The 27,944-nt window shown below is 37.4% G+C and overlaps 4 protein-coding genes across 12 annotated transcripts in view; 2 read left to right on the top strand and 2 right to left on the bottom strand.

The window, feature by feature from the left end:
* The window catches only part of LOC145734683 (uncharacterized), a 133,852-nt gene extending 130,379 nt beyond the window's left edge, over positions 1-3,473 (bottom strand). For 2 of the 3 annotated variants that reach the window (XM_081988177.1, XM_081988180.1), the window contains exon 1: positions 3,310-3,473. The gene's annotated coding sequence lies outside the window, so the exon portion shown is untranslated. Of the gene's footprint in view, positions 1-2,030; positions 2,196-3,309 lie in introns of all 3 variants that reach the window. The other variant, XM_081988178.1, reaches the window with a different exon arrangement.
* Positions 610-4,577, top strand: LOC145734794 (zinc finger matrin-type protein 5). Its single transcript, XM_081988418.1, has 5 exons — positions 610-866; positions 2,436-2,560; positions 3,556-3,883; positions 3,939-4,076; positions 4,126-4,577. The coding sequence occupies exons 3-5, from the start codon at positions 3,757-3,759 to the stop codon at positions 4,353-4,355; spliced, it is 495 nt and encodes a 164-aa protein (XP_081844544.1). The 5' UTR covers positions 610-866; positions 2,436-2,560; positions 3,556-3,756; the 3' UTR covers positions 4,356-4,577.
* Positions 4,567-11,596, bottom strand: LOC145734789 (uncharacterized). The gene is made up of 5 exons (XM_081988412.1): positions 11,275-11,596; positions 5,865-5,982; positions 5,708-5,808; positions 5,207-5,313; positions 4,567-5,160 (listed from the first exon to the last, which is right to left on the bottom strand). Exons 1-5 carry the CDS (start codon positions 11,381-11,383, stop codon positions 5,032-5,034), a joined length of 564 nt encoding a protein of 187 aa, XP_081844538.1. The 5' UTR covers positions 11,384-11,596; the 3' UTR covers positions 4,567-5,031.
* A 268-nt stretch (positions 11,597-11,864) lies between these two features.
* Positions 11,865-27,933, top strand: hppy (MAP4K3-like protein hppy). 7 transcript variants are annotated; one of them, XM_081988193.1, is made up of 21 exons: positions 11,865-12,074; positions 12,132-12,189; positions 12,260-12,415; positions 12,468-12,700; positions 12,752-12,933; positions 15,503-15,584; positions 15,643-15,750; positions 15,806-15,926; positions 15,980-16,127; positions 16,335-16,385; positions 16,618-16,656; positions 16,850-16,888; positions 19,149-19,348; positions 19,402-19,562; positions 20,740-20,947; positions 21,003-21,271; positions 23,169-23,313; positions 23,389-23,475; positions 25,555-25,779; positions 25,834-25,960; positions 26,524-27,933. In XM_081988193.1, exons 1-21 carry the CDS (start codon positions 11,970-11,972, stop codon positions 26,621-26,623), a joined length of 2,844 nt encoding a protein of 947 aa, XP_081844319.1. In that variant the 5' UTR covers positions 11,865-11,969; the 3' UTR covers positions 26,624-27,933. The 7 variants fall into 7 exon arrangements, with proteins under 7 accessions (XP_081844319.1, XP_081844321.1, XP_081844320.1 ...); XM_081988195.1 differs by lacking the exon at positions 16,335-16,385 and having other exon boundaries at positions 11,866-12,074; XM_081988194.1 differs by lacking the exon at positions 16,850-16,888 and having other exon boundaries at positions 11,866-12,074.
* Positions 27,934-27,944: the final 11 nt, after the last annotated feature.

The raw sequence follows: 27,944 nt of genomic DNA, 5'->3' as shown, positions 1-27,944 counted from the left end.
GTGTAAACCAACCTAGAATGGACGGTACCCATCAATTTTATGTTAGGTCAGTTGTTCCTTATAATACTTTAGTATTAATTATGCTTTATAATACAAAACTTCAAAAATGACAGAAAAAAATTAATTAATAATGAAATCTATTAAAGGTTGTCACGTGCTGGTCTATATTACATTTCAGAAATTTTTTTAAAGATCCGACAACGTTGCCGCGGCCCATGCGCATTTCGAAATTTTTTGATCGGCCATCTTTTTCCAACAAAACTAATACAGGTGTGGTAAGTTCAAAACCGAACTGTGTAACGGACAGAGATACATAGATGATCGCATGCGCGCGACAAAGAGATAACACATCCAAAAATTTTAAGTAGGCCATGATTTAGCATCAAAATGACAGAACTTACCGACTGCATTATAATTATTTAGATAACTTTGTTATTAGAGTATTCCAAAGTATTTCCATTTACTTTTAAATAACATATTTACTTTGGTTTGTGTGTAATTTGTTTCTAAACTTGAATAATAATAATTGTTTTTCGTTTACGCGTTGCGACACCTCCCTATTGTGGAAAACGTCAACTGTCAAATACAATCTAACCTCACAATAAATCTGCTTGTTTCGTCCGGGTTTAGTCCCACTATTCTATTAAACGCTGAAAAAAAAACAATAACACACAGCAGTAGCAGTGATAATCAGGCAAAACAACGAAAAATTACCAGTTTTACGCCATAATAGTGCCAAACCTAACATTTAGAGTCTTCACATCACATCCACATTGAAAGAGGCAGTTAAACTGAATGGACTTATTGTGTCCAGGAACCAAAGGGAGATTTAACAAACCAATAAGGACTGCACTGATGATAATAAGGTTGGTACTTAGTTGTATATTTGAGTAACAAGAGTTTGTAACATATTTTTGTATTAATATGTCACTGTCAGTTGTTACTATAATTGGTTTTGTTTACTTCCAATTTGAGGTTAGATTTTAATAGCAGATGACAGAATGAAATATTACTACAATTATAAGTAATTTCATTCAAACTGTTAATGACAGAAAACGGACTAAATACAGCTCGCTGGCCGAATACAGATTATCCAAATGAATGGAAATAAATTAGGAATAATCCAACAACAAAATTAATTTTTTTTTAGCTTTCTGTCTTTGTCTCGCGCATGCAATTTTCTGTATAACCTCTAATGTATTAGAATTGTCAAACTGTGACACCCAGTCTAATAACTTTCTGGAAAAAAAATAATAACTAACTGGACCCAAGTTTAAGCCATCAGCATGCACCAATAAATCAACAAACCGTGCCACAATGAGGTTAATAGACCTTAAATGTCCTCGGAGTTAAACGAATGAGCTTATGGTGCGGACTGCATAATTAACGGGAACACACGCTTCGTTTACCCTGTTAATGGGATATTTCTGGATATCCTGTGTGTGCGTTCAGTGCGGTAACATTATACCCGGTTCAACAAGTTTTCTTTCAAGTTTCTAGTTACTTGGGCCACCTGAGAGCGCATTATGTATTCCGATTCGAAGGTCGTTCATCCCAGAGATGATCAAAGATTAAAAAAGCTGGATTAGCACCTTCCTGGGCTTAAATGGATGCGGTCCCCTAAAAGTAAACACAAAATTTTGGTGCTGGCCTGATTCGGGTTCATGTTAGTTTTGTTATTAAAAACATGTGTATCCCAGCATCTGTTAATTTACACACACACACAAGTCCCGTGACCACCGTCCAGACAGCAATTTGTCCATTCTTCCGGCCAGTTAACCATATAGAACCCACATGAGCTTAAATATTATGGATATTTGCAAACAATGTCGATTTGCATATTAGTGTCAAGTTCAGTCAATTTTAGACGGGGGTTGGTTAATTAAGTTGAATACCATTCTTGTGGTACTTTTCTCACAGCACCCATCCAAGCTCCAGTCTGGTTCAACCTCGATAACAATCAATAATTTAAAATAAATGGTACGAAATGACCTTCAAAGGTGCTTGTGGGCTCCAAGTCGGTACCGTACCCGTTAGAAATGTTATCCTCTCTTTCCAATCTGGTTTTCCGAGAATGTGCTTGAACAGAACGACGTTTCTACCCCGGTCATCATCATCATTCTCATAACTCTTCCACTTTCACATCTTCTCGGACACAATGGGACCATTGAACATTTCGTTACGCCTACGATCCGCTGAAAAATCAATCCCAACAAATTATCCATGTCGGATCTGTTGACCCCCCGTTAAGTTTAATTATACCCGGTGCAGTGGGTTTATTGTTAAAACCTTTTTCCACCACAAACATATTGAGATTTAATGACTTTTTGGAAAAGTTATGTAGCTGTGCAGTAATTGCGGTGCCATTAGATTTATCCTTATTGCTCAATGTTTATATTATGTCATTTGTGGTTGATATCAACTATCTTTTATAGAGAAAACTGATCTACAACTTATTGCAGCATAGACACATAGAAAGAAATAGAGATAACCTTTGCATATAAGGACAGGTCATGTGTTAACCCCAATTTAGACCATGTACAGGGTGACTCACTTGCAAGTAAGTAAGACACTTTATGAATGGATCAAGTAAGTTCATTCTCATTTATATTCATTCTTCATTTGACCCTTGGTTGGTTGACCTATGGGAGACAACCAGGTGCAAATCCGCAGGGTTCGCATTCTTTCACTGTCACGTGGTCCGACACGTCGAGACATCTTCACGGCGCACACAAAACTAAAAGGTCACCAGCTTGGACTTTTTTGCAACCCAATTTAACAAAAATGTCCAGAGTAAATGTTTTTCTTTAAATATTGTCTATGCCCCCAGTTATCTAAATTGGAATCCCTAGAGAGATTGTTTGTTTGGGTTCTAATACTTTCTCCTTTCTGGTATCAAAAGGCCCTAGATTGCTTCAACTCATTATTGTACTAAACTACTAAAAACAATGTTATTGTACACTTAATCCTGTCAGTTACACTTTTTGGTATTTTAGTGTTATTGCTTTCAAACATCAAGTGGTTTGTAAACAATTATTGGACTAAATTGGAGATTGGCTATGTGTATTTCACTAATATTATCAAAATTTGGTACTGCTAATACTAATTTGACTAGACTAAACTGACCCCTAACAATGAAACATGTTTCACTACACACACATCCCTAGTGGCAGCTGCTTCCATCGATCATAATTAAACTTTAAACATAAAAACTTGAACGCTACACAGCATAATTAAACTTAATAACAGCCTATTAAAGCTGGACGCAGTTTGTAGCATTAATATTCAATCCATATAACCATCACCTACCTTGAAGGAGTTTACTGCATTACTCGAGGGGAAAGGACGTTAACTTGGAATGCAAACTGCTACAAAACACCGGGAAATAGTGGAACAGAACAATTAAAACGACACTACAGAAAAAAACGAATAAAAATTAAATTAAAAAAAGGGAAACACTCTCACTTTGAACGCGCACGTCAAACTGACTTGAAAAGTCCAAACAGGAAACGTAAACAAACCAAGATGTATTTAATCAAGACCTACGTTTTGTAGAACTATTCCTACCAATCAGACACTGCAATTTGAATTGTGGCCAATCAAAAAGCAGCAATCAAGTCACGTCGTTGATACGCAATCCCCACCAGCATTGCGCTCTTCGATTGCGCCAGCACAATGTCAAATGTCAAAAGCGCAACCTTAACCCTACTTCTATGATTGTTATTACCAGTTTGTTTACAACAACAAAAAAACCTAATGGGGCGCCGATACTACTGCGAATATTGCAACAAAACCTTTATAGATGAACTGGAGGCCCGAAGGAAACACTTACAAAGCGCCAATCATATCAAACAAAGAAATTTACACTACGAACAGTGCAGAGGTAGTACACTCCCATTTTTGAGTTTTTTTCTTTAAGTAGCTTTGAATTTTGCTAGATCCAGCCACTATACTAAAGGAGGAACTCCTCAAAGTGCCTTGCCGTAAATTTTTCCAAAGTGGCATTTGCGTTTTCGAAGGCAACTGCAAATACACTCATTATGCTCCCGAGCAACTGTGCATACTCAGACAACAAGGTGCTATACTTTTATTGTTATTATTGTAAACGCGAACAAATTTTTGCAGTGGAGCAACTCGAGCTGAAACGACAGAAAAAAGAAGAGGAACGCAACAATATCCCCTCACTCGAGTCCTGGTTAGAGAAGTATGATCAAATGGTGAACAAAGACGATGGCGAAACATTACAAACCCCATGGAGTTATCCGGAGAGTTTAAGACAAGACTTGCCGCCCTCAATGATCAGATTTAAGCCCGAGCATTTTAGTGATGATCACTTTGAAGAGTGGGGTAAATAGCTGTTTCTGGAGGTAATGACAGTCTAGTTTTTTTTAATCTCACTATATTGGGAAATTTCTATTTACTCAGTAGCAGTACAAGCGGTTTTTGTTTTCGAAATTATTTTTTAACCTAAGAAACATCTATTTAATTAAAAACTCTATTAATTAGGTACAGCTAGGTTATAAAGCTTCAAACTAAATATAATTTCGTGAAGCATAAAAGGTGCAGTTTTCAACAAAGTGCCAATTTTATTTTATGTCTGCCACACATTCTACCATGAATGTTACCTATTTCTAATATTGTATAATGAAAACTGAACGTAAAAGGGTATAGTTGCGCCAGAATATTTTATAAAATGTTTTTTAAGACTTAAAATGTAGGAGACTGTGTAAAAATGCAGTCTAAAACCTTATTCACACATTTAAACTGATTGTTGTTGAAATTGGTGTAAATTGACGGTTTTATGTTTACGTGTAGAAATGCAATTCCAGGCAAAATCAACTACCGGGTCCCTTTAAAATCATATTTAAGTGTACATACAGGGTGTTACAAAGTTAACCCTGCATATAGTTGAATTTTCAAGGATCACATATTATTACAAATTTGACTGGCTTAAGAGTAATAAAAGGTGGTAGTTGAAACGTTATTTAGGAAATAGGTTAGGTACTGAAGATTGAATGAATTCTGGCATTATTAGTTTGGATTAGAAGTGTTGCCCTCGTCTTCATGGTTTTCCTTGCGATTAAGATGGCCACGGAACGAGGCTTGGATTTTGGCAGCTGCTTTGTTCAAGTCTGGATCGGTTAAGTCTATGTCCAGTTCCTAAAATTCCAGAATTAGCGGCACTAGTGCAAACTGAACGTCTTACCTCTTCTCCGCTCTTGCCTTCCTCGCCCTTCTTCTCGGTTTCTAGGTTTTTCCGGGACATGTGACCGCGAAACGAGGCCTGGATTTTGGTGGCGGCGTGGCAAAGTTCTGGAAATCGCCACAATAGACGTTCATTAATTTTCTTCCCTTAAGGGAAACTTTAATCATCAACGTTAACAAATCTGTTAGCTTGACGTTTTGTCACTGTCGTAAGTCACTGAAGGACATTATTATATAAAATTTTTTGCGTTTAAATTGTATATTCGTAAAATCTGGGGTGTGATTAATGAAGTTTTTGGTCCATCATCCCTTGATATTGTATGTATTGCAGTTCCCCTCGTAATTAACGTTCAATCTTGATTTTCTGGACTATTATTTAATGATTTTCACTAATAGTGTACAGACTAAAATTAATGACCCAAAACGTATTTGTTACGCACCCTTAACACTGTTAGGAAGAGAGAAAATTGCTGGAAAATACCCTTAAGGGCCTTACGCTTACCCGCATCGTCTAATCTGAACTCGTTTTCCAGTTCCTCCCTGGTGGGTTCCCTTTCCGGTTCCTGTTGCGGCTGTTTCATGCTTTTTCTCGTTTTGTGACCCCTGTCAAATGTCAAAGCGTCTATAAGATGCGCAGGGTCAGGACAAGGGCGATTTACCTGAAAGCCGCCTGGATTTTAGTCGCAGCTTCTTCCTGATTGGTCGGTTCTGCGCTGCTGTTTGATCTGATTGTTATCGTCTTTGACGAACTCGTTCTTGTGTCTTTAGCGGACAAATCTGTCAATTTTAAGAAAATTACAAGTTAGGTTAGGTTAGTTAACAACTTGATTTGACACCCTGTATATTCTTAATTTTTTCTTAAGCTTCAAATAGTATGATTGCAGTCAGGTAACCATATTTCAGATCAAAATGTTACTCTGAAGATCACGTGACTGTTTTCAATTATCAAATTGGGTTACGAAGGTCACGTGACTTTTCTTAGCGTTAAAATAGAATTCTTGCGCAGTCACTTAACCATATTTAATGTACGTTTTTCCCAACATTGGCTAAGGACAGCTTAGATAAGTTTAGTTTAGACTGTGTTATTTTGTAGCAAATCTGTCACATTCAAACCTCATCTTAGCTTAAGTTTGAATAAGTTGTACTTGGAAGTGTTGGGGAAACAGGCATAAATGTTGTTCCGAAGGCCCCGTTTGTTGTTTTTAATTATTAAATTCCGTTATGAAGATCACATGACTATTTTTAAACTTAGAATGGAAGTTTTAAGGTCACGTGAGTCTTGTGTCTTTATGCAAGATTGGAATAGTATCCTTGCAGTCACTTAACCATATTTAAGGTCTAAGTGTTGTTCTAAAGGTCCCGTGACCATTTTTACGATTGAAAGGTATTTCTGGAAGTTACACGACTGTTTTCTATGTCAAAATAGCATCTTTAAGGTCACGTGGTTGTTTTTAATTATTAAACTCCGTTATGAAGATCACATGACTATTTTTAAACTTAGAATGGAAGTTTTAAGGTCACGTGAGTCTTGTGTCTTTATGCAAGATTGGAATAGTATCCTTGCAGTCACTTAACCATATTTAAGGTCTAAGTGTTGTTCGAAAGGTCCCGTGACCATTTTTACGATTGAACGGTATTTCTGGAAGTTACGTGACTGTTTTCAACTATCAAATTTACCGACAAAAGCCACGTGACTGTTTTTAAGCGTCGAATGGAAGCTTTAAGGTCACGTGACTCTATACAAGGTTGAAATAGTATCTTTACAGGCATGTGAATGTTGTTCTGAAGGTCCTGCGGACGTTACCCGTCTGTTTTCAATGTCAAAATTGTATCATTAAAGTCACATTACTATTTTTTCGATTAAAAGGAGGTCTAAAAAGGTCACGTGGTTTTTTTTTATTATTAAATTCACCTACAAAAGTTGCGTGACTATTTTCAAGCGTCGAATGGAATCTTGATTCTTTTTATAGCATCCTTGCAGTCACGTGATCATGTTTCAAGTTAAAATGCTTTTCTAAAAGTCACGTGACCATTTCTGAAGGTCACGTGACAAAGCTTTGAACCCACGTTTGATACAGCGGTGAGAATAGATATAATATTGATAATTTTGTGACTAAAATTCGGTAAAACTCTGTCCGGTTTTTTGGTTCATCCATAATCTAATTACTAGCCAGACTTTTAGATTTTAGTCGTTTTTAATTGCATCTGGTGGTCTGGATGGATCGATTCCAGGCAAGATGTCTGGCCGGGCTGCACTTACTCACCCCGGGACAACCTTGACCTCAGGTGGTTAACATGGTGGTTAACGGCAACTTAAAACTGAATTCCGGATGTAAACTAGTCCAGAAAAACGCAATGTTTATTAACCAGACCGGAGAGAATTGTACGTGCCATTTGAATAAGCTGCATTGTAGATAAGCGGATCGAGATAGCAATGAAACACACTAATAATATGCAGACGAGGCTTTGTGGTCAAATTCTAAACGGAATGTTCGAGTTTGCATAATAATAGAAGCTGATGCACCACTTTACACAGGATTTGTTGTCACTTATTTAAACCACACACTGTATATAACACTGAATATAGAATGAAAAAGAGTAGGAAAGGAAGGTGAAACACGTGCCATTCCAAACCACCTAACAACGTACAGAGTGTCTCAAATTACATTACAAATCTGTAATCAAGATTGTGTTGGATAAAAAGTGGCGTGTCGTACACGTGCAGATTATGCACCAGTTTTTCTTGCATACTACGTACAGGGTGTTTCAAAACTACAAGGTTGCCAAGTCTGTTTCCAGCACCGATTCCAGAGTGGTAATCGATGATGGGGAAGCTTTTAGATTTAATGAAATTCACGAGATAAGCCACGCATTTACCAGGATTTTATAGTCGGTTTCACGCTGAATAATTTGTATTTTTTTTTGCTAGATTAAGCTTGACAATAGAAGTTCAAACAACAAAAACATTTTATAGTGGGTAAAAGAGACCAAGGTTATAAATTAGGGTTTTCATACATTAGACTGTACCAAAACAAAGTTTATAGCTTGAACCACCATAAATTCAGTTTTTAGGTTAGTTTAGTTCAAAACCATCCCTACTTTTTCGTATAGTTGAATATTATACGGATTAAATCGTTGGGAAAGTTTCTGGCTGTATTATATATGGAAGGGTGCCAAGTTGTTAAAGTTTTTCCCTTTGCATAATGTAGTGTATGTCCCTCCTTTCTGTCATTTTTTTTTCTACTTAATGATAGGGAAAGTATTAAAACATTTTTGCTGAAAGGCGGTTGTAGTCAACTAGTTTGAAATTTAATGTGATAGGTCACAAGTTTGTTTGTCCTCCAGCCGCCATTCTGACAAGTCAAATTATCTCCGGAATAATAATGAAATTTGATGTGATTAGGTTACAAGTTTGTTTGTCCTCCAGCCGCCATTCTGACAAGTCAAATTATCTCCCGGATAATAATGAAATTTGATGTGATTAGGTCACAAGTTTGTTTGTCCTCCAGGAGATAATTTGACTTGTCACAATGGCGGCTGGAGGACATGTATTATTTTTGTCTTACACTTGTTGAAATCCTTTCTAATCAATATTGAAACAATCTACCTGATAAATTATTCAGTTTTATATGTTAATAAATTAATATGGTTGGTGAGTTGGAAAAGGAGTTGGATATACCGGTACGAAATGGTTGTAAACGGATTTTTGCCTCGTAATGCCGACAGAATAATTTATCATGCCGAAGCAGGTTAATAGGATAAATTAATTTCCGTGAAAAAACCTTACAGGGTGATCCAATTGATGAGTATAACTTCTCACTGTGTAATAAGTTAAATTTACTGCCTTTTCCAACCGTTTTTTTCCCGTAAAAAGTTCATAACCAATTTAGCCGCAATCTCTCTAAAGGGCCGACCTACATTCAGCCCTTCCTCTCATTACCTGAAACAATAAGGGTTTTTGCTTCTTATTTTCCAGTGAAAGTCCTTTAATTTTCCAGAAAGAAGCAGTTTTTGCTACATTCAATTATCCCAATACTCTGGACTAAAGCCAATCACTCTTTGTATTGGCTTTAGTCCAGGTGCATAACTCAACAGGATACGACTCGCCGTTTTTCATTTTGTGTTTCGAAAAGTGAAAATACCAAAAGAGAGATAAAGACCGGTTTTATTGCAAAAATCGATCGGCACTTTTATTATCTGGACAATGACAAAGGTTAGTGGGTCAACGGATGCGATAAACTAGAAATAGAATAAAGCCGTGTCTACACTACTACCAGTCATTTCTGACGTTCGATTTACCCTAAAGCGGCGTTCACACACTTTTTTTTATTAATGAGATCATTCCGGCTTTATTATTTAATGCCCAAACGAGGATCCTTTCCAGGTCAATATACCAGAAAGAAATGTGAATTATTCATCAGAAGGTCCTAGGAAAGTTAGCAAAGGACACGTTTTACGTCCTTTAAGGGTCGTAACCGACTTTTTTTATCAGCTTGAGCGAGATTGATGTCTCAATTATCAATGTGATCGTGGGTAAGAGTTTTTAAATTAATTTAAGGCTTTAAAAAGTTACACAAGGAAATTCAATAAGCGTGTTTACACCAACTTTCCAGTGAATCGCTCCTAAAGTTCGATTCAATCAAAAACTGTTGAACTAAATCACTGTCATCCATTGGTTTACTCACCTGGGACTCTGGAAGAAACTGAGAGCACCGGCACCACCTTCCGCGACACAGGTCGGCCCTAATATGCCCTAAAATCCCTTCTGTTTCCATTTATAAGCACCAAAGCCGCTTAGCTACGACCTACGTCCCAGAAACTTGGAACGTAAATAATTGAGAGAAAGTTGTAGCAAGGGCACGTTTACGATTGCACCCTAAAACTCCATCCAACCATTGAGAAGGTTTGTGGACAAGATTTTTGGTAAATAAATTTAGTTTTGTGCTAAACTTGTTCAGCTAGGAAAGTTTTGAACAGCGCCATCTGAGGTTTGGAGAAACAAACCCGAAATCCATAACAGTGTTATCTTTCAGCAACCAGATGGCGGTGCGAGAAGTTTCTGTTGTATTTCCCTTCAAAGAGATGGCGCTATTTTTAAGTAATGATTCACAAAGTATTAATTATCGTGTGGTTTTTGTTACAATAATTAGTCTCAATTAGGGTACAGTAGGCGAGGTTACTGCAGTTCATCAATAATGTAGGATAATGAGTTTCCTTAGGTAATGTCTTAACTGTCCCCTTTAGACCGGTTTACAATGATTGAATGACAGAAAAACTGTCCCGATAATGCACCAGGCGGTGTTTGTTGTCCTTTCAAGGAACAAAGACGATCGCGTGATAAGCCACAATGAAAACCATCGATTTCCTATATTTTCTAGCAGACACCTGCCACCGACTGATGCCAGTGTAAACGTAGTTAGTGCGTGTTAGAAAAACTACCCTTAAAATAACCAACTGGTTAAATAATAATTTTTTAGGCAAAAAATTTGAAAACACACCTTTATCACTTATTTGCTCTAATAAAGCGAATTCGATTACACGTATTTAGCTTCACGAAAAAGTAATTTTGATAATGACGGGCGCGCCCTCTATATAACTCACTTTTTGAACTCAACCAGCACGACAATATTCACGTCTTTGTCTCACTTAGGTGTTTACAAGTTTTTCTGGAAAATTAATTAATAGCTTCCTGACTTTATTAAAGACCAATTAATGGCTCTCCATTACACGCAGTAAAGTTAATTAAAATTTTGTTCATTAAAGATCGGACACGGTTAATTGGACATAGTCTCGCTATTTCTGGACTGTTTTTGTTGGTCAAACATTACGCGATCATTTTAATTAAAATTTGTGTGTCATACTTCATGAAATGATGATGAAATATTTCTTTAAGAGTTCTATGAGCATCACACTCAGTAGAGAGACTTGTTGAGCGTTTTCTCAGGAATTTAATAGCAGCCAGACTGGCTGACGCCACAGCCCATCCTTTTATCAAATACCCAACGTTTTAAGACTTTTCACTTCTAATACCAAAAACTGGAATTAGTAGGTACTTCCATTTAAACTTACCAGTGTCCACGTGCTTGTCTTCGACAACCCCATCTCTCTCTTCATCACCATCGTTCTTAGTTTTCTCGTTTTGATTGGTTGCCGTTTCTTTGCTGGTGTTGCACCCCATTTTTGACTTTCTCGTTAATTGTAGAACACAAACACCACCCTGTATATGTAGACAATGTCCGGAATCCGCGCCGATCGCAACTTCATTAAAACCGGCCTCCTCCTAAAGCGAGCATACAACAAACAGGTTGTGTGTCCCTTTAGAAAAGGGTGGAAATTCCTACGACTACGCACCCCCGGAACGCCACCAAACAAGGGTGTTTCTCCCGATTATTCCATTCAAAATTATCCTGGCCGGCTCCGGGAATCGCACTTGCGCGCACTCGTTTGTCGCTTACTGGGGATTTTCCCCTAGAAATATTTACAAAGCGATCAACCCATAAAAAGGGCATTAAAAAGTTATCTTTATCATTACAAAAATATCCTTAAAGTTTTACCAACCATACCTTATAAACAAAAATCTTCGGCATCCACCGTGACGTCATACCCACACTAGTTGTGTACGTCCAGTGTCTGTCAGAATCCCAATTGACAATCAACAACTGACAAGTCATTGTCAAATTCAAGTAAACACAATTCCCCTATTTTATTTCAACCTTTTTCAGTAAAATGTAAACGATAAAACCTTACAAAAAAAAACCCACACAATGGCTCAAGGGGTTCTGAGCTCGGACATATCCCGTAGGAATCCCCAAGACGACTACGAGCTAATCCAGAGGATCGGAAGCGGTACTTATGGGGATGTGTACAAGGTGGGCCCCACAATCTACGAATTTCTGTCTCAACGTCAACTTTTTCGTACGTTTCAGGCTAAAAGATTGTCTACTAACGACCTGGCCGCGATTAAAGTAATTAAACTAGAGGCTGGTAAGTGTGTGTGTGGTGATGCAACCTGTCTGTCCTCTTTGTTGTTCTGACCCGTCTTTCTGGCTTTCAGGGGATGATTTCGGCATTATACAGCAAGAGATTTTTATGATGAAAGATTGTAGACACCCTAATATTATCGCTTACTATGGTAGTTATCTTAGGCGCGACAAATTGTGGATTTGTATGGAGTACTGTGGGGGAGGGTCATTGCAGGATATTTACCACAGTAAGTGTCATAATTTTAAGTAGTTTTAAACTTTATACAAGTTTTGGTGCAGTCACGGGGCCACTGGCTGAACAACAGATAGCCTACATGTGCCGCGAGACTTTACTAGGGTTAACTTATTTGCATGGCATGGGTAAAATGCATAGGGACATCAAAGGGGCCAATATATTATTAACTGAGAATGGGGACGTCAAGTTGGCAGATTTTGGGGTGTCAGCTCAAATTACAGCCACAATAAACAAAAGAAAGTCTTTTATTGGTACACCATATTGGATGGCTCCTGAGGTAACTGGGGCAGTTTTGTTGTTGGATCTCGGTAAAGTGGTCAGTTTGTAGGTTGCGGCCGTTGAGCGTAAGGGTGGCTACAACCAGCTGTGCGATATATGGGCAATAGGAATTACTGCAATTGAATTGGCTGAACTGCAGCCTCCCATGTTTGATTTGCACCCAATGAGGGCTCTGTTTCTTATGTCCAAAAGTGGATTTAAACCTCCCACTTTGAAAGACAAAGATAGATGGTAAGTGAAAATATTCAAATTTTACCTCTCACCTTTGTTGACCGTGAAATTATTTAAAGTGTGATTGCTTGTATTCTCTGTTCAGTGACTTCTGACTGTTGGGTCACTCAATCAGCAACAAAAAACCTATTTTGATGATTAAATGTGATTTGGATTGATTGTCAAAATGATTATGTAGCAGGGACTGTAATAATTTATATAGTATCTGCCCAAGACTTCTTATAAGGTTCAGAACACTTGTAGAAGCCTCTGGCGATTTCTAGAAGGTTTGCAGTATTATTTAGAAAGCTCTGATACTTGCAAAATGGTTCTAGAGGCATCTGACAATTTAAAACAACTCTGGGAAGGTTTAAGAGGTTCTGGCACTTTTTAGAAGATTGTCAGAAGCATTTAAAGGTCTTTGGCACATTCAACAGGGTTCTAGAGGACTCTGACAATTTAAAACAATTCTTGGAAGGTTTAAGACACTTGTAAAGGCTTCTGGTAATTTAAAACAGCTCTAGGAAAGTTTAAGACAGTTGTAAAAAAGTTCTCAGTAGCATTTAGAGGTCTATAGTACATTCAAAACGGTTCTAGAGGTCTCTGATACTTAAAAACAACTCTGGGAAGGTTTCAGACACTTGCAGAGGCTCCTGGCTGTTTTTAGAAGATTCTCAATAGCATTTAGAGGTCTATGGAACGTTCAAAATGTTCCTAGAGAGGTATCTGACAATTAACAATTCTTGGAAGGTTTAAGATATTTGTAGAGGATTCTGATAATTTAAAACAGCTCTAGGAAAGTTTGAGATAGTTGTAGAGGACTCTGGAACTTTTCAAAAAGCTGTCAGTAGCGTTTAGAGGTCTATGGTACATTCAACAGGGTTCTAGAGGACTCTGACAATTTAAAACAAGTTTAAGACACTTGTAAAGACCTCTAGTAATTTAAAACAGCTCTAAGAAAGTTTAAGACAGTTGTAGAGGACTCTGGAACTTTTCAAAAAGCTGTCAGTAGCATTTAGAGGTCTATGGTACATTCAAGACAGTTCTAGAGGTCTCTGACACTTTAAAACAGCTCTGGGAAGGTTTCAGACACTTGCAGAGGCTCCTGGCTGTTTTTAGAAGATTCTCAATAGCATTTAGAGGTCTATGGAACTTTCAAAATGTTCCTAGAGAGGTATCTGACAATTAACAATTCTTGGAAGGTTTAAGATATTTGTAGAGGATTCTGATAATTTAAAACAGCTCTAGGAAAGTTTAAGATAGTTGTAAAGGGCTCTGGAACTTTTCAAAAAGCTGTCAGTAGCATTTAGAGGTCTATGGTACATTCGAAATGGTTCTAGAGGTCTCTGACACTTTAAAACAGCTCTGGGAAGGTTTCAGACACTTGCAAAGGCTCCTGGCAGTTTTTTGAAGATTCTCAATAGCATTTAGAGGTCTATGGAACTTTCAAAATGTTCCTAGAGAGGTATCTGACAAATAACAATTCTTGGAAGGTTTAAGATATTTGTAGAAGCTTCTGATAATTTAAAACAGCTCTAGGAAAGTTTAAGATAGTTGTAGAGGGCTCTGGAACTTTTCAAAAAGTTCTCAGTAGCATTTAGAGGTCTATGGTACATTCAAAACAGTTCTAGAGGTCTCTGACACTTTAAAACAGCTCTGGGAAGGTTTCAGACACTTGCAAAGGCTCCTGGCAGTTTTTAGAAGATTCTCAATAGCATTTAGAGGTCTATGGAACGTTCAAAATGTTCCTAGAGAGGTATCTGACAAATAACAATTCTTGGAAGGTTTAAGATATTTGTAGAGGCTTCTGATAATTTAAAACAGCTCTAGGAAAGTTTGAGATAGTTGTAGAGGGCTCTGGAACTTTTCAAAAAGCTGTCAGTAGCATTTAGAGGTCTATGGTACATTCAAAACGGTTCTAGAGGTCTCTGACACTTTAAAACAGCTCTGGGAAGGTTTCAGACACTTGCAGAGGCTCCTGGCAGTTTTTAGAAGATTCTCAATAGAATCTAGAGGGTTATGGAACGTTCAAAATGTTCCTAGGGAGGTATCTGACCATTAACAATTCTTGGAAGGTTTAAAATATTTGTAGAGGCTCCTGATAATTTAAAACTGCTCTAGGAAAGTTTAAGACAGTTGTAAAGGGCTCTGAAACTTTTCAAAAAGCTTGTCAGTAGCATTTAGAGGTCTAAGGTACATTCAAAACGGTTCTAGAGGTATCTAACAAATTCTTGGAAGGTTTAAGACATGTTTTTGTATTTGTAGAAGCTTCTGGCACTTATTAGAAGATTGCCAGTAGCATTTAGAGGGCTATATAACTCAGGTTGGCACTGTTTATTTACAAAACTGATAGAAAGGTCAAAATAGTCTGACATTAGTTAGACAACTGTCAAACTGACAGAATAGCTGGTAGTATGATGTTATAAATCACACATTTTTAATCGTCTAATGGAATAAGGGATGTGACACAACAGTCAAAAGTAACTAAACATTGTAGGTATATCTTCTTCCATAAAATATTTTGTAGTTTGGTATATTAAAAGAGATTATTACATACTTTTTAACAATATATACGTTTGTTTCTAAACAGGAGCCCGGTGTTTCACAGTTTTGTTAAACTAGCTTTAACTAAAAACCCTAAGAAGCGTCCCACAGCAGAAAAATTGCTCCAGGTAGTTTTGCCTAAGTCGTTTACCGCCAACACTCTTTAACTGAATTTATGGATTGTAGAACGCATTTTTTCAAGGAGAAATGAGTAGAAGACTGGCCTTAGACTTACTGCAAAAAGTGAACAATCCTTCCCATATGTTTGCCGATGCCGAACCGGACGAGGATGGAGTCAGTTTCGACTTGCGCAAGCATTTTGCGCGCATTAAACGGCATTCTATTTCAGGCTCTGCCGAACGTGCCTCAGAGGATCGCATCACGACTGACGTCTAGACCAAAGCCGCAAAACGCCCAATTTGTAGATGTAAACAGTATTGACGAGGCTAACAACACGCTGGAAAGGCTCGGTAAGGGCGTTAAAAGCCTCGACGGGAACACGGTTAATCAAATTGGATTCTAGATGGAGACAGTGAGGAAACTGACGACCAAAATCAGCCCTGGAACATGACGGACATTTTAAACAACGTCACCAGCGTTCATAATTGCGTGGAACACCAAAACAAAAAATGGGGAATAGGGACCGCGTTCGATTCCTTAAATCGGGAAAAGTAAGTAATTTGGGTTTTTCTGCAAATTTGGTAATTCCACTGGTTGATTTGCCATCAGAACGCAAAACCAGTGGAATTAATTATATCGATCTGTTCACAGAGGTAAACAGTAAATGTCTCATTGGTTGTACACTCTGTGAACAGATCTAAATATTGTCATGTGGAGGTCTGCATTTAGGGCTGAACTAGTGTTTTCTTGTGTCGTAGTCCTAAAAGGAAGGCTTTGACTGGCTCGCAAATATTGAAAATGTCGCTGAGGTTCGAGTTTTTCGTTTTGCGTGTTTCTTCTGCGTTAATTTGCTCTAGTTGTTCATTTTAGTGGTTTGTTTGCCCATTTTTTTTTTAACCCTTAACTAGCGTTTTCGTTGTTTTGTGTACACTTAATGAAAATTACATTAAATATTAACAGAGAGTTTCACATACATTTAATAATTTTTTTTTTTAAAAAACATTTTTAAACCTTTTTTTGATAAATCAATGTGTTGTTTAGGAGTCTCTTGCAGTACATAGACGAAGAATTAATGATGAGGTAATTTTTCATTTCTTTTAGTTGGCTTTTTCGTTCTTCTTACTTAACAGCACCACAAACTTGGCTTCCGTTTTTCTGCACTCCTTAACGCTTTTTTCCGCATCCGGAGGGGTTTTTTTTAAATTGTTTTTCTTGGTTTAGTTTGTTGTGAATTGTTAATCGAGTGACGTGTGTTTTTTTTACGTACTTACAGGGGCACTTTCAAATATGGACACGCCGACTACGACCAACAGTAAGTTGACTTTAAATAGCGTTGGGTCGGGTGTAGATGAATTTTTGATAGTGCAATTTGTTGTTTTGTTTACGTTTTTAGTTGAATTTCTTTTTACAATAATAATGATCTCACTAATTGAATTGTACATACATGGTGGTGTAAACCAAATGCCTGCACCAAAACAAAGTTTATAGTTTAATTTGGTGTGATAGAGGTCACAAGTTTGTTTGTCCTCCAGGAGATAATTTGACTTTTGTCACAATGGCGGCTGGAGGACATGTATTCTTTAGTGTTACAGTTTGACACTTGTTGAAATCCTAACTGCCTGCTTTCTAATCAATATTCAAACAGGCTAATTGATTCCTAAATAAGGACCTATAAATCCTATTCTATGAATTTTGAACTGAAACTTTGAAAATTTACCACAATTTATGTTAGAAGCTTCATTTTTTGTTCTTCAAGTGTCTAAACCTGCTACAACCACCTTGTACAGGGTGCGCAAAACGGTAATAGATAGAAAAAAAATAGCATACGTGTTCTGATCTCTTTTTCTGAGCTGAGATGACTGGCAAAACTTCTTTTGTTTCAAAGATACGGGTGGCTTTTGAAAATTGGTCATTTTGAAACCTTCTCTGTATTTCATTTGCTATTAAAGTTACCAAAAAAGGAAAAACGGTTTCCGGTAGAAGTTTTGACGTAGAATCCAATGGCGTAGTCAGTCTTTTTCTATTACGTTTAGTTTCTGACATATGACACTAAGTTATATTTTTTTATAGAACACCCTATATATTTTTAGTTCATTTAATTCTGTTGATTTTTACTTTTTCAACGGTGTATTAAAACATATAAGTTTGTAAACGTTAATCTTGGTAATTAGAAAAAAAGCGTTTCCTTAACAAAAAAGTGCTAAATAATATGTATAAAAATACCCACAGTCGAAACAAAATTTGGCTATGTTCTTATTAACATGTTACATGTCGTTTATAAACAGTTTTTTCAACTTCTACCTTAAAAATAGTAGAAAATAGAAATGGCCACTTTTCTTATTAAAGTGACGGTAAAACTGTTTGTAACTTAGATTTTTAATAAGATTTTTTAAAAATATTTAATTTTCTGATGTGTTAGTTTACATGATTTCCAATTTTGTTTGGTATTTTAGATATTGGCCTTTTTCTAGCTTAGCAAAGGTCTTTTTTTAAAATAACAGGATTAACCTCTACAAACTTATATGTTGTAATACACCGTTGAAAAGGTAAAAATCAACAGAATTAAATGACGTAAAAATATATAGGATGTTCCATTCAAAAAAATGTAACTTACTGTCATATGTCAGAAACTAAACGGAATAGAAAAAAACTGACTATGCCATTGGTTTCTACATGAAAACTTCTACCGGAAACTGTTCTTCCTTTTTTGATAACTTTAAGAGCAACTGAAATACTCAAGAGGTTCAAAAATTACCAATTTTCGAAAACCCCCCGTATCTTTGAAACAAAAGACTGTACCCCGTAAAACCATCGAAAATGCAGCACCCTGTACATACATGGTGGTGTTAACCAAATGACTGCATCAATACAAAATTTATAGTTTAATTTGGTGTGATAGAGGTCACAAGTTTGTTTGTCCTCCAGGAGATAATTTGACTTGTCACAATGGCGGCTGGAGGACATGTATTCCTTAGTGTTACAGTTTGACACTTGTTGAAATCCTAACTGCCTGCTTTCTAATCAGTATTCAAACAGGCTAATTGATAAATCCTATTCTATGAATTTTGAACTGAAACTTTGAAAATTTACCACAAATTCAGTTTTTACGTTAGAAGCTTCATTTTTTGTTCTTCAAGTGTCTAAACCTGCTACAACCACCTTGTACAATCCTGACAGAGCAGTTTACAATAATTTACTATTATTTGTATGAGTTTACTGCACGTAGTAGTAGTAGGAGTAACAGTGGGAGGCACCAGATACGTAAAATAGGCTTTATTCTGATTTATGTTGTTTTATACAGGGTGTCTCTTTTGTTGAACCACACCATGCGATGGGTGTTTTAGTTATTTGAAGAGATGAAAAGTTTCAGGTCAGGTTTGATAATTGCCCTAAATTAATTAACAAATAACTTTGATTCATGGTCTAACTCGAAAAACGGACATGCTGTACAGTGTTGTTATTAAGTTATTTATTTTCTTATGATTTAATCTAGTTAATGTGTGTTGGAGTAAACGATCAGTGGTCTTTTAAATTTGAAAGTCTGTAGTTTTTGAAAAGCAGAGTTGTTGTAGAGCGACGTTGCCCGTACAAGACTCGGAATGTGACGTGCACACGTCGTCCAGCCCGGTGGACGATCACGTTCTAAACGGGTCGCCCAGACGACACTCGTCTGTCGACGAAATTTTCGGATTGGTCAATTCGATGAACATTAACGGGCAACGTCAACGGTCGCTGAGCGACAGCTCCAAAACGGAACGCACCCCAAACAACGGTCAGTATTTCGATCTTTTTACCCGCCCGGTTGTCATTTCAATGATGACGTAGGAGCGGACACGAAACAGAACCACGACGTGAACGTCCCCGATTTGGTGACGAGTCCGCCGGTGCCGCCCAGGAAACATCGACGGAGACACACGCCGCCCAGACCGCCTAGCAACGGATTGCCACCCACGCCCAAAGTACACATGGGAGCGTGTTTTTCTAAGGTATGACGTTTTTATTTTTGAGAATATGACATTTTTTTCATTGACATATGACCAGTATGGACCAATCGTTTGCAAGTAGGCTGGGCCACAGGACAACCGTGTAACTGACAGAGAAATTGTACTTAAGAGTCAAAGACGTAAATGAATTTATCCACTGGATTAGTTACATAATTTTAAAACAGAGGGCATTTAAAATGAACGTTCTGGTCATAAAATGAAATAATCTAATCGACAAATTCAGAGAAACGTTTGACAACATCGCAGTAAAATTTCCGGATACTTGACTGTTTTTAGGTTGTCTGTCTTTATCTCGCGCGTGCAATTATTAATGTTTCTCTGTCAGTTACATAGTTTTCCTATGGGCAGTTCTAGAGGTCCATTTTATTTCAATATCTTGTTGTTTGTAGGTATTAATGGTAAAGTAGGCTGTGCCTGTCGAATTTGACGTCACGATGACGTAATTTGACAGTTGAGCAATGTATTGTTTTGTTCAATTACTTCATCGTGACGTCAGACTGCACCGCCTACTTTGGTGTTATTCAAGCAAAGGTGCCCGGATTTAGAGTGTTTCGGCAGGAAAACGTCATTTGCCGAATTGAGAAAAGTTGAATGTCAAAAAAAAAAACGTATTTCGATATCTTTGTCAGTTTGCGGCGCTAGATGGCGTTTTTCAAATTTCGCCCATTTTGAAAACTCCTCACTTTTTTTTTGTTTATTAAAACATCGAAGTGAAACACAAACATTATTTTTTTCTTTAAAATTAGGGCAAGTTTGTACTAAGTTACTTATTTGAAAAAGTAATACTTTCTGAAATAATCACAAATAAACGACAAAGGTCTAAGATGGCGTTTTGTAGGTATTAATGGTAAAGTAGGCTGTGCATGTCGAATTTGACGTCACGATGACGTAATTTGACAGTTGAGCAATGTATTGTTTTGTTCAATTACCTCATCGTGACGTCAGACTGCACCGCCTACTTTGGTGTTATTCAAGCAAAGGTGTCCGGATTTAGAGTGTTTCGGCAGGAAAACGTCATTTTCCGAATTGAGAAAAAGTGAATGTCAAAAAAAAAACGTACATATTTCGATATCTTGTCAGTTTCCGGCGCTAGATGGCGTTGTTCAAATTTCGCCCATTTTGAAAACTCCTCGCAAATCAGACTTTTTTTTCCTTAAAGGTGTTTAACGGTTGTCCTCTAAGGATCCACTGCACAGCGTCCTGGATCCATCCGGACACGCGCGATCAGCACATTCTGATCGGTGCCGAGGAGGGAATCTACAACTTGAACTTGAACGAGTTGCACGAGACGTGCATCGATCAGCTGTACAACCGTCGAACCGTCTGGATGTACGTCATCAAAGACGTGCTGATGACTCTGTCTGGCAGTAAGTCGTTTCGTGCGTCGCTCGATTTTCCCAGTAACGTTTTCCGAACGTTCAGGCAAAACACCCCAACTGTACCGACACGATCTGATGGCGTTGCTGAATAAACAATCGCACCGGTTCAGTTTGCACATGAACCGAATACCGGAAAAGCTGGTGCCCCGCAAATTTGCGCTCACAACGCGCGTGCCCGACACCCGCGGCACCCTCAAGTGTTGCGTCGCCCGTAATTCCTACAACGGCTACAAATACTTGTGCGGCGCCACCGTCACCGGTATTTACCTGATGCAATGGTACGATCCTCTGAACAAGTTCATGCTTTTGAAGGTGAGTTTCGTAAAAAAAAAAAATAATAGTCACGTGACCTTTATAAGTGATTTTGAGAGTTTAAAACAATCACGTGACCTTTGGGATTTCGTTTCAGTGGTAAAAATAGCCTCGTGACTTTCAGAGTAACGTTTTGCCTTTAAATATGGTCAGGCGTGTGCAAGGTAGCCGTTAGAATAGTCACGTGACCTTCAAGATTTTATTCAACACTTGAAAATAGTCACGTGACCGTTATAGGTGAATTTGGGAGTTAAAAACAATCACGTGACCCTCTGGATTTCGTTTCAGTGGTAAAAATAACATCGAGACTTTCAGAGTAACATTTTGCCTTTAATTATGGCAAGATAGCTGTTTCAACCGTAATAATAGTCACGTGACCTTCAAGATTGCATTCAACACTTGAAAATTGTCACGTGACCTTCGTAACTAAACTTATTAATTGAAATTAATCACGTGTCCACTTTTCAGCCCCTTTAAATCATCCAAAATCTTTTATGGTACAAAACAGCTTTTGCTATGACTGCACAATATTACGTCATATTTTGACAGTTATGACATTTGGTTGTCAGTTATACAGTTGTCTTTTGTTCTGTTCTAAACCCGAAAACTGTCAAATTCAGTCCCATGGAGGTACAAAACAACGAAACATACTTGAAAACTAACAAAATTAGTGTCACTTTGGTTGAATGCATTTTACACCTTTATCAGTGCATTTTTGACATTTCTGACTTGATTTTAGTCTATTTTTAGATGATATTCGTCAAAATATTCTCCATAGAGCTGTAAAACCACAAAACAGTCCTAAAATCAAGTAAAATCAGTATAAGCAGTACCAAACGTGTTTCACAGATTTCTGACTGGAATTTTGACAGTTATGATATTTGGCGGTCAGTTACAGGTGACAGCTCTGTCTTTTGTTCTGTACTAGACCCGAAAACTGTCAAATTCAGTCCCATGGAGGTACAAAACAACTAAAAATACTTGAAAACTAACAAAATTAGTGTCACTTTGGTTGAATGCCATTTTACACCTTCATAAGTGAATTTTTGACATTTGTACCATTTGGCTGTCTATTTCTGTCTTGATTTTACTCTATTTTTAGTTGACATTAGTCAAAATCTTCTCCATAAAGCTGTAAAACCACAAAACAGTCCTAAAATCAAGTAAAATCAGTATAAGCAGTACCAAACGTGTTTCACAGATTTATGACTGGAACTTTGACAGTTATAATATTTGGCCGTCAGTTACAGGTGACAGCTCTGTCTTTTGTTCTGTACTAGACCCGAAAACTGTCAAATTCAGTCCCATGGAGGTACAAAACAACAAAACATACTTGAAAAGTATCAGAATCAGTGTCACTTTGGTTGAATGCATTTTACACCTTTATAAGTGCATTTTTGACATTTGGCTGTCTATTTCTGACTTGATTTTAGTTTATTTTTAGATGACAATCGTCAAAATCTTCTTCTCTTAAGTCTTAAAGTCGTAAAAATGGTAACGCTACTTGAAGGATGCTATTTTGACATTCAAAAACAATCAGATGACTTACAGAAGTTCCTTTTAGTCGTAAAAATGATCACGTGGCCTTCACAAACAACACTTATTCTCCGTTTCCTCAACAAAGTTGAGTTTAAGGACAGTTCAGATAAGTTTAGTTTAGACTGTGTTATGTTGCACCTGATCTGTCACATTCAAACTTTTAGCTAAAGTTGTATTTAAAATTTACTTCTAAAATACATAAAACATACTTCCAGGACAGTCAGGAGTATTCAAAAAAATGTATAATACAGGGTGTTTTATCTAAAATTAGCAAGTTTGTGAGTACCTTCCTTTGAAAAATGTGAATTAAGCTCAACACCCTCTCGCCCATTGGCTGTATCTCTCTGTCTCTGTTTAGCACGTGGAATCGGTGTTGCCGAGCCCGTTGAACGTGTTCGAAATGATCATCACGCCCGAACTGGAGTACCCGATGGTGTGCGTGTCGATCAAGCAGGCGTACCAACCCAACAAATTCAAACTGGACCTGATCAATTTAAATTCGGGTAAGTTTAGCGACCAAAAAAATGTCGGTTGGACTTTTCGGTCGGATTTTGCGCGTTTTAGCGGGTCGGTTCAAGTTTTAGGGGTGTGCTACGCGACCAGGGCGATGCCAAATTGCACCCTCGACGCCCCCAAGTGGTGTGGTTACTTAAACAATCCTTTTTGTATGTATCGTGTGTGTGTGTGTGTCTGGTACTAAAACTGTCCTACAAAACCTCTAGCAGAGGCCTCTGAAACATTCTAATAGACATCTCAAAGTGCTAGGAGGGTCTAATAGTGATTTGAATGTGCCAGAGGACTTTAAAACTTCCTAAAAATGTTTTAAAACTGCCAGAAGCCTCTAGCAGACATTTTAAATATGCCGGATGGTTTTGAAACATTCTAATGGACATCTCAAACTGCCAGAAGGTTCTAATAATCATTTGAATGTGCCAGAGGCCTTTGAAACTTTCTAAAACTGCCAGAAGCCTCTAGCAGACATTATAATTGTGCAGAGGCCTCTGAAACATTCTAATAGACATCTCAAAGTGCTAGGAGCATCTAATGGTGATTTGAATGTGCCAGAGGCCTTTAAAACTTCCTAAAAATGTTTTAAAACTGCCAGAAGCCTCTAGCAGACATTTTAAATATGTCGGAGGTTTTTGAAACATTCTAATGGACATCTCAAACTGCCAGAAGGTTCTAATAATCATTTGAATGTGCCAGAGGCCTTTGAAACTTTCTAATACTGCCAGAAGAATCTAGCAGACATTTTAATTGTGCAGAGTCCTCTGAAACATTCTAATGGACATCTCAAAGACCCAGAAGGTTCTAATAATCATTTAAATGTGCCAGAGGCTTTTGAAACTTTCTGAAACTGCCAGAAGCCTCTAGCAGACATTTTAAATATACCAGAGGTCTTTGGGACATTCTAATAGACATCTCAAAGTGCTAGGAGCCTCTAAGAGCGATTTGAATGTGCCAGAGGCCTTATAAATTTCCTAATAATCTTTTAAAACTGCCAGAGGCCTCTAGCAGACATTTTAAATATGCCGGAGGTTTTTCAAACATTCTAATGTCTCTGACAAAATCTGTCCTTTTAAACTGTGTTTATGGCAGTTCAAACTTTAACACCGCTTTTCTTCCTGACTGTACTCAATTTTAGTGTTTTTCTCGTGTTATTGAATAGGAAATTTAATGAGGATTCCAAAAATGTGTTTAAAACTGTCATTTTCACACCACAAATGGGTTTTACAGGCAATTTTGTCCTTGACTGTCCTTTCAAACTGTGTTTCTAGCAGTTCAAATTTTGACACTGTTTTTCTAACTGACTATACTCGATTTTTTAGTGTTTTTTTAGACTATTGGATAGGAAATTTAATGAGGATTCCAAAAATGTGCTTAAAACAGCCATTTTCTCACTCCAAGTGGGTTTTACAAGCGATTTTGTCCCTGACTGTCATTTTAAACTGTGTTTCGGGCAGTTCAAACTTTGACACCGCTTTTCTTCCTGACTGTACTCAATTTTAGTGTTTTTTTCGTGTTATTGAATAGGAAATTTAATGAGGATTCCAAAAATGTGCTTAAAACAGCCATTTTCTCACTCCAAGTGGGTTTTACAAGCGATTTTGTCCTTTCAAACTGTGTTTCAGTTTTAATGAGTGCAATTTAGAGGTTAATTCGGTTCACTCACCCAGTTTGATTCGTTATGGAGTGAATTTGACTAGTTTGCACTGTAAACTGAACTTTCAAGTGTATTCAGGTTAAACTGTAGCAAACACCCAATTTCCTAAGCTTGGTCCCTTAAAGGAGGAAAAAGCTTAATTTTGCCCTAAAAAATCCATGAATAATTAAGCAAAATAACGAAGGAAAACGATTAATAAAACACGGTTTTTGAGGGACTTTCAAGTAAATTTGGAAAATCCTATTTTTCCCTACAACTTGAAATAATACAAAAAAGAGACAAATCAGCTGATTTTCTACAATTTTCTGCATTAATGGACATCTCAAACTGCCAGAAGGTTCTAATAATTATTTGAATGTGCCAGAGGCCTTTGAGAAGAATCTAGCAGACATTTTAATTGTGCCGAGGCCTCTGAAACATTCTAATAGACATCTCAAAGTGCTAGGAGCCTCTAATGGTGATTTGAATGTGCCAGAGGCCTTTAAAACTTCCTAATCGTTTGTTTCAACAAGTGGTTTGAGTGTTTGCGTTGACAGCCCTTTGACAGTGACAGTCACTATTTGTGTCATTTCTGTTAAAGGGGCAAGTTGGTTCCATTCGGACGAACTGCAAGACATGGACGGTACCGCCACCGTGATACCCAGGCGGGAAAATTTGAATATTGCAAACGTGACGCAACTGGACAAGGACGCCATCTTGGTGTGCTACGACAACGTGGTCAAGGTGGTGACGCCACAAGGCCGGCTCAAGCTCAGCAAGAAGCTGCTGTCCGAGTTGCGGTTTGATTTTAAAATTGACAGTATCTGTAAGTGTCATTTCCTCTTTTTTGTGGTGTGTGTGAGTGAAAAGTCGGTTTTAGTGTGCCTGCCTGATAGTATTTTGGCGTTTCACAAGCACGGCGTGCAGGGCCGGTCCCTGAAAAACGGCGAAATTACTCAGGAAATCACCGACACATCCAGAACGTACAAATTATTGGGTTCCGATAAGTAAGTTTGGCTAAAGTCTATCCCAGGGCAGTGACGTAATATTTGTCGTTCCTTGTCTATTAGTTGTAAATTGATTGAGACGGAATTTTGACGTCATTCGGGGAAACTTTGTGTGAATTGTATTTGTGTTTTTTTGATATTTTGATCGGTAACCGAAAATGTCTAAACAGTACAGGGGCTGATAGATGTTTCATGTGACATACAGAAGGTTGATCGTTGCTTACCTTACTTTGCAGGTTTACCATCAAGAAAATAACACACACAGTCCAAAATCACTACCAAAACACCAGCCCGCACAATTCAAATAAAGTAAAATTGACACTGAACTTTTCCCCTTTTGTTTATATTTTGATTTTTACCCGGTTAACCTCACTTTCGTGAGTCCTGTCAAATCGCTAAACAACTGTCACTGTCAATTGTCAATCAATGTGTTTCTGTCCTTTGCTAACCTTAAAAACACCACTGTTGCCATGTTGCCGAATGCTCTCAAAAGTTTTGTTTGTTCTTGCGTCACTGTCGGCTGGGACGGGGTTTTATACACGAAATGAGATTGACATTTCTAGGGTCGTGATGTTGGAGAGCAATTTGCTGCGCAGCGGAACTTTGACCAACGAGGAAGGACACGACTTGTACATTTTAGCCGGTCACGAGGCCAGTTATTGAGGTTATATTAGAACCATCTTTCTCTAGGAAATAAGGAAAAAAATTGGTTTTTTCGTAGACGAATTTATATCTTACAAAATCTATTATTCGTATTTTAGCGGCGTTTGTTAGGGGAATACCTACTACACATTTCAGTAACTCGAGTACCTTCGTAAACAAAGAAAATATTTTTAGACGTCATCAAGAAGTATTTTAAACACAGTTCAAGTACGGCCCTCTATGTTCTTTCAATTGACCTACTCGAACACCGCCCTCTATACTCGGATTACTACTTTAGTATAGGAGGCGTTGACTCGAGACGCCTGCTCTGTAGAGTGTAGAAATCAAAATGGCGGCGTTTGTTTTAAACTAGTCCTGTCACAGTGCATTCATTTCAATGTAAATTGTGGTGTCAAGTGTTTAATAATGCTGTATCGACACTCAGGTTAGTAAATCTATTATTCATTCTCATTTAAACGGCATTTTTGGTTAAATTTTTATTGGAAATCAGTCAGAGGGTCGTAAAAGAGTCGCGTACCTACGAGAAATATGGTTTTGCGTCCCGTAGCCATAATTTTTGTAAATAATTCTTTATCCAAGAATCATCCAGAAGCAAAAACAACTGAAAATCTTATTTAAAACAACATTCCGTGTAAACTTTAGAGTACAAAACTGGACAGAAAGCGAATCACATCAGCGAGAGAAATTTAAATAAGGTTTACATGCTGTAACGCGCGTTGTAAATAGTGTGATAATGTGACTGTAGATGAGGTAATATAGTGTAATAGTTTATTTATGAATTAAAAACATTTTGAGATTAAATTAGTTAGGAAAATAACAAAGTGTTTTGACAGAAAACTGGAATTTTGCTTTTTTTTTAATTTAAACAAAACATTGCTCATACACTAAGTTCTGTTGCCAAACCACGCAACAATTAGAAAACACACTAAAAACAGCAAATCCGGCTGTGTATTTTACATTTAATTTATAATACCACATAGAAACAATTATTAATAAATGATATTATTATACCGGATGTCCAAACTACAATGGTAAGTTAGTTCACCCCCAATTGTAAATATTGTACGATACGGTTAATTAATACTGAAATAAGTAACATGTCTGATGAACATACCAAAAATATAATACTTTAATTCTTGTTAGATTGCAACTTTTTTTTATCTACTTTTTATTAATATTTTACCGGCACCTTGCGATATTTTTTAGTCCATTTCTGTATTCAGAGTGAGAGAGAGAGAGACGTAATATCACGGTTGTTGTACATGTTATTTTATTTACGCATAAAAAAAATAAACGATATTTTAATTGTTTGTGATTTTTC

This window comes from Ips typographus, linkage group LG10, assembly GCF_016097725.1.
Source record: "Ips typographus isolate SLU linkage group LG10, UJ_Ityp_2.0, whole genome shotgun sequence".
Taxonomy (NCBI): Eukaryota; Metazoa; Arthropoda; class Insecta; order Coleoptera; family Curculionidae; genus Ips; species Ips typographus.
Note: the sequence above shows the minus strand (reverse complement) of the source record. Positions and strands in the feature narration are given on the sequence as shown.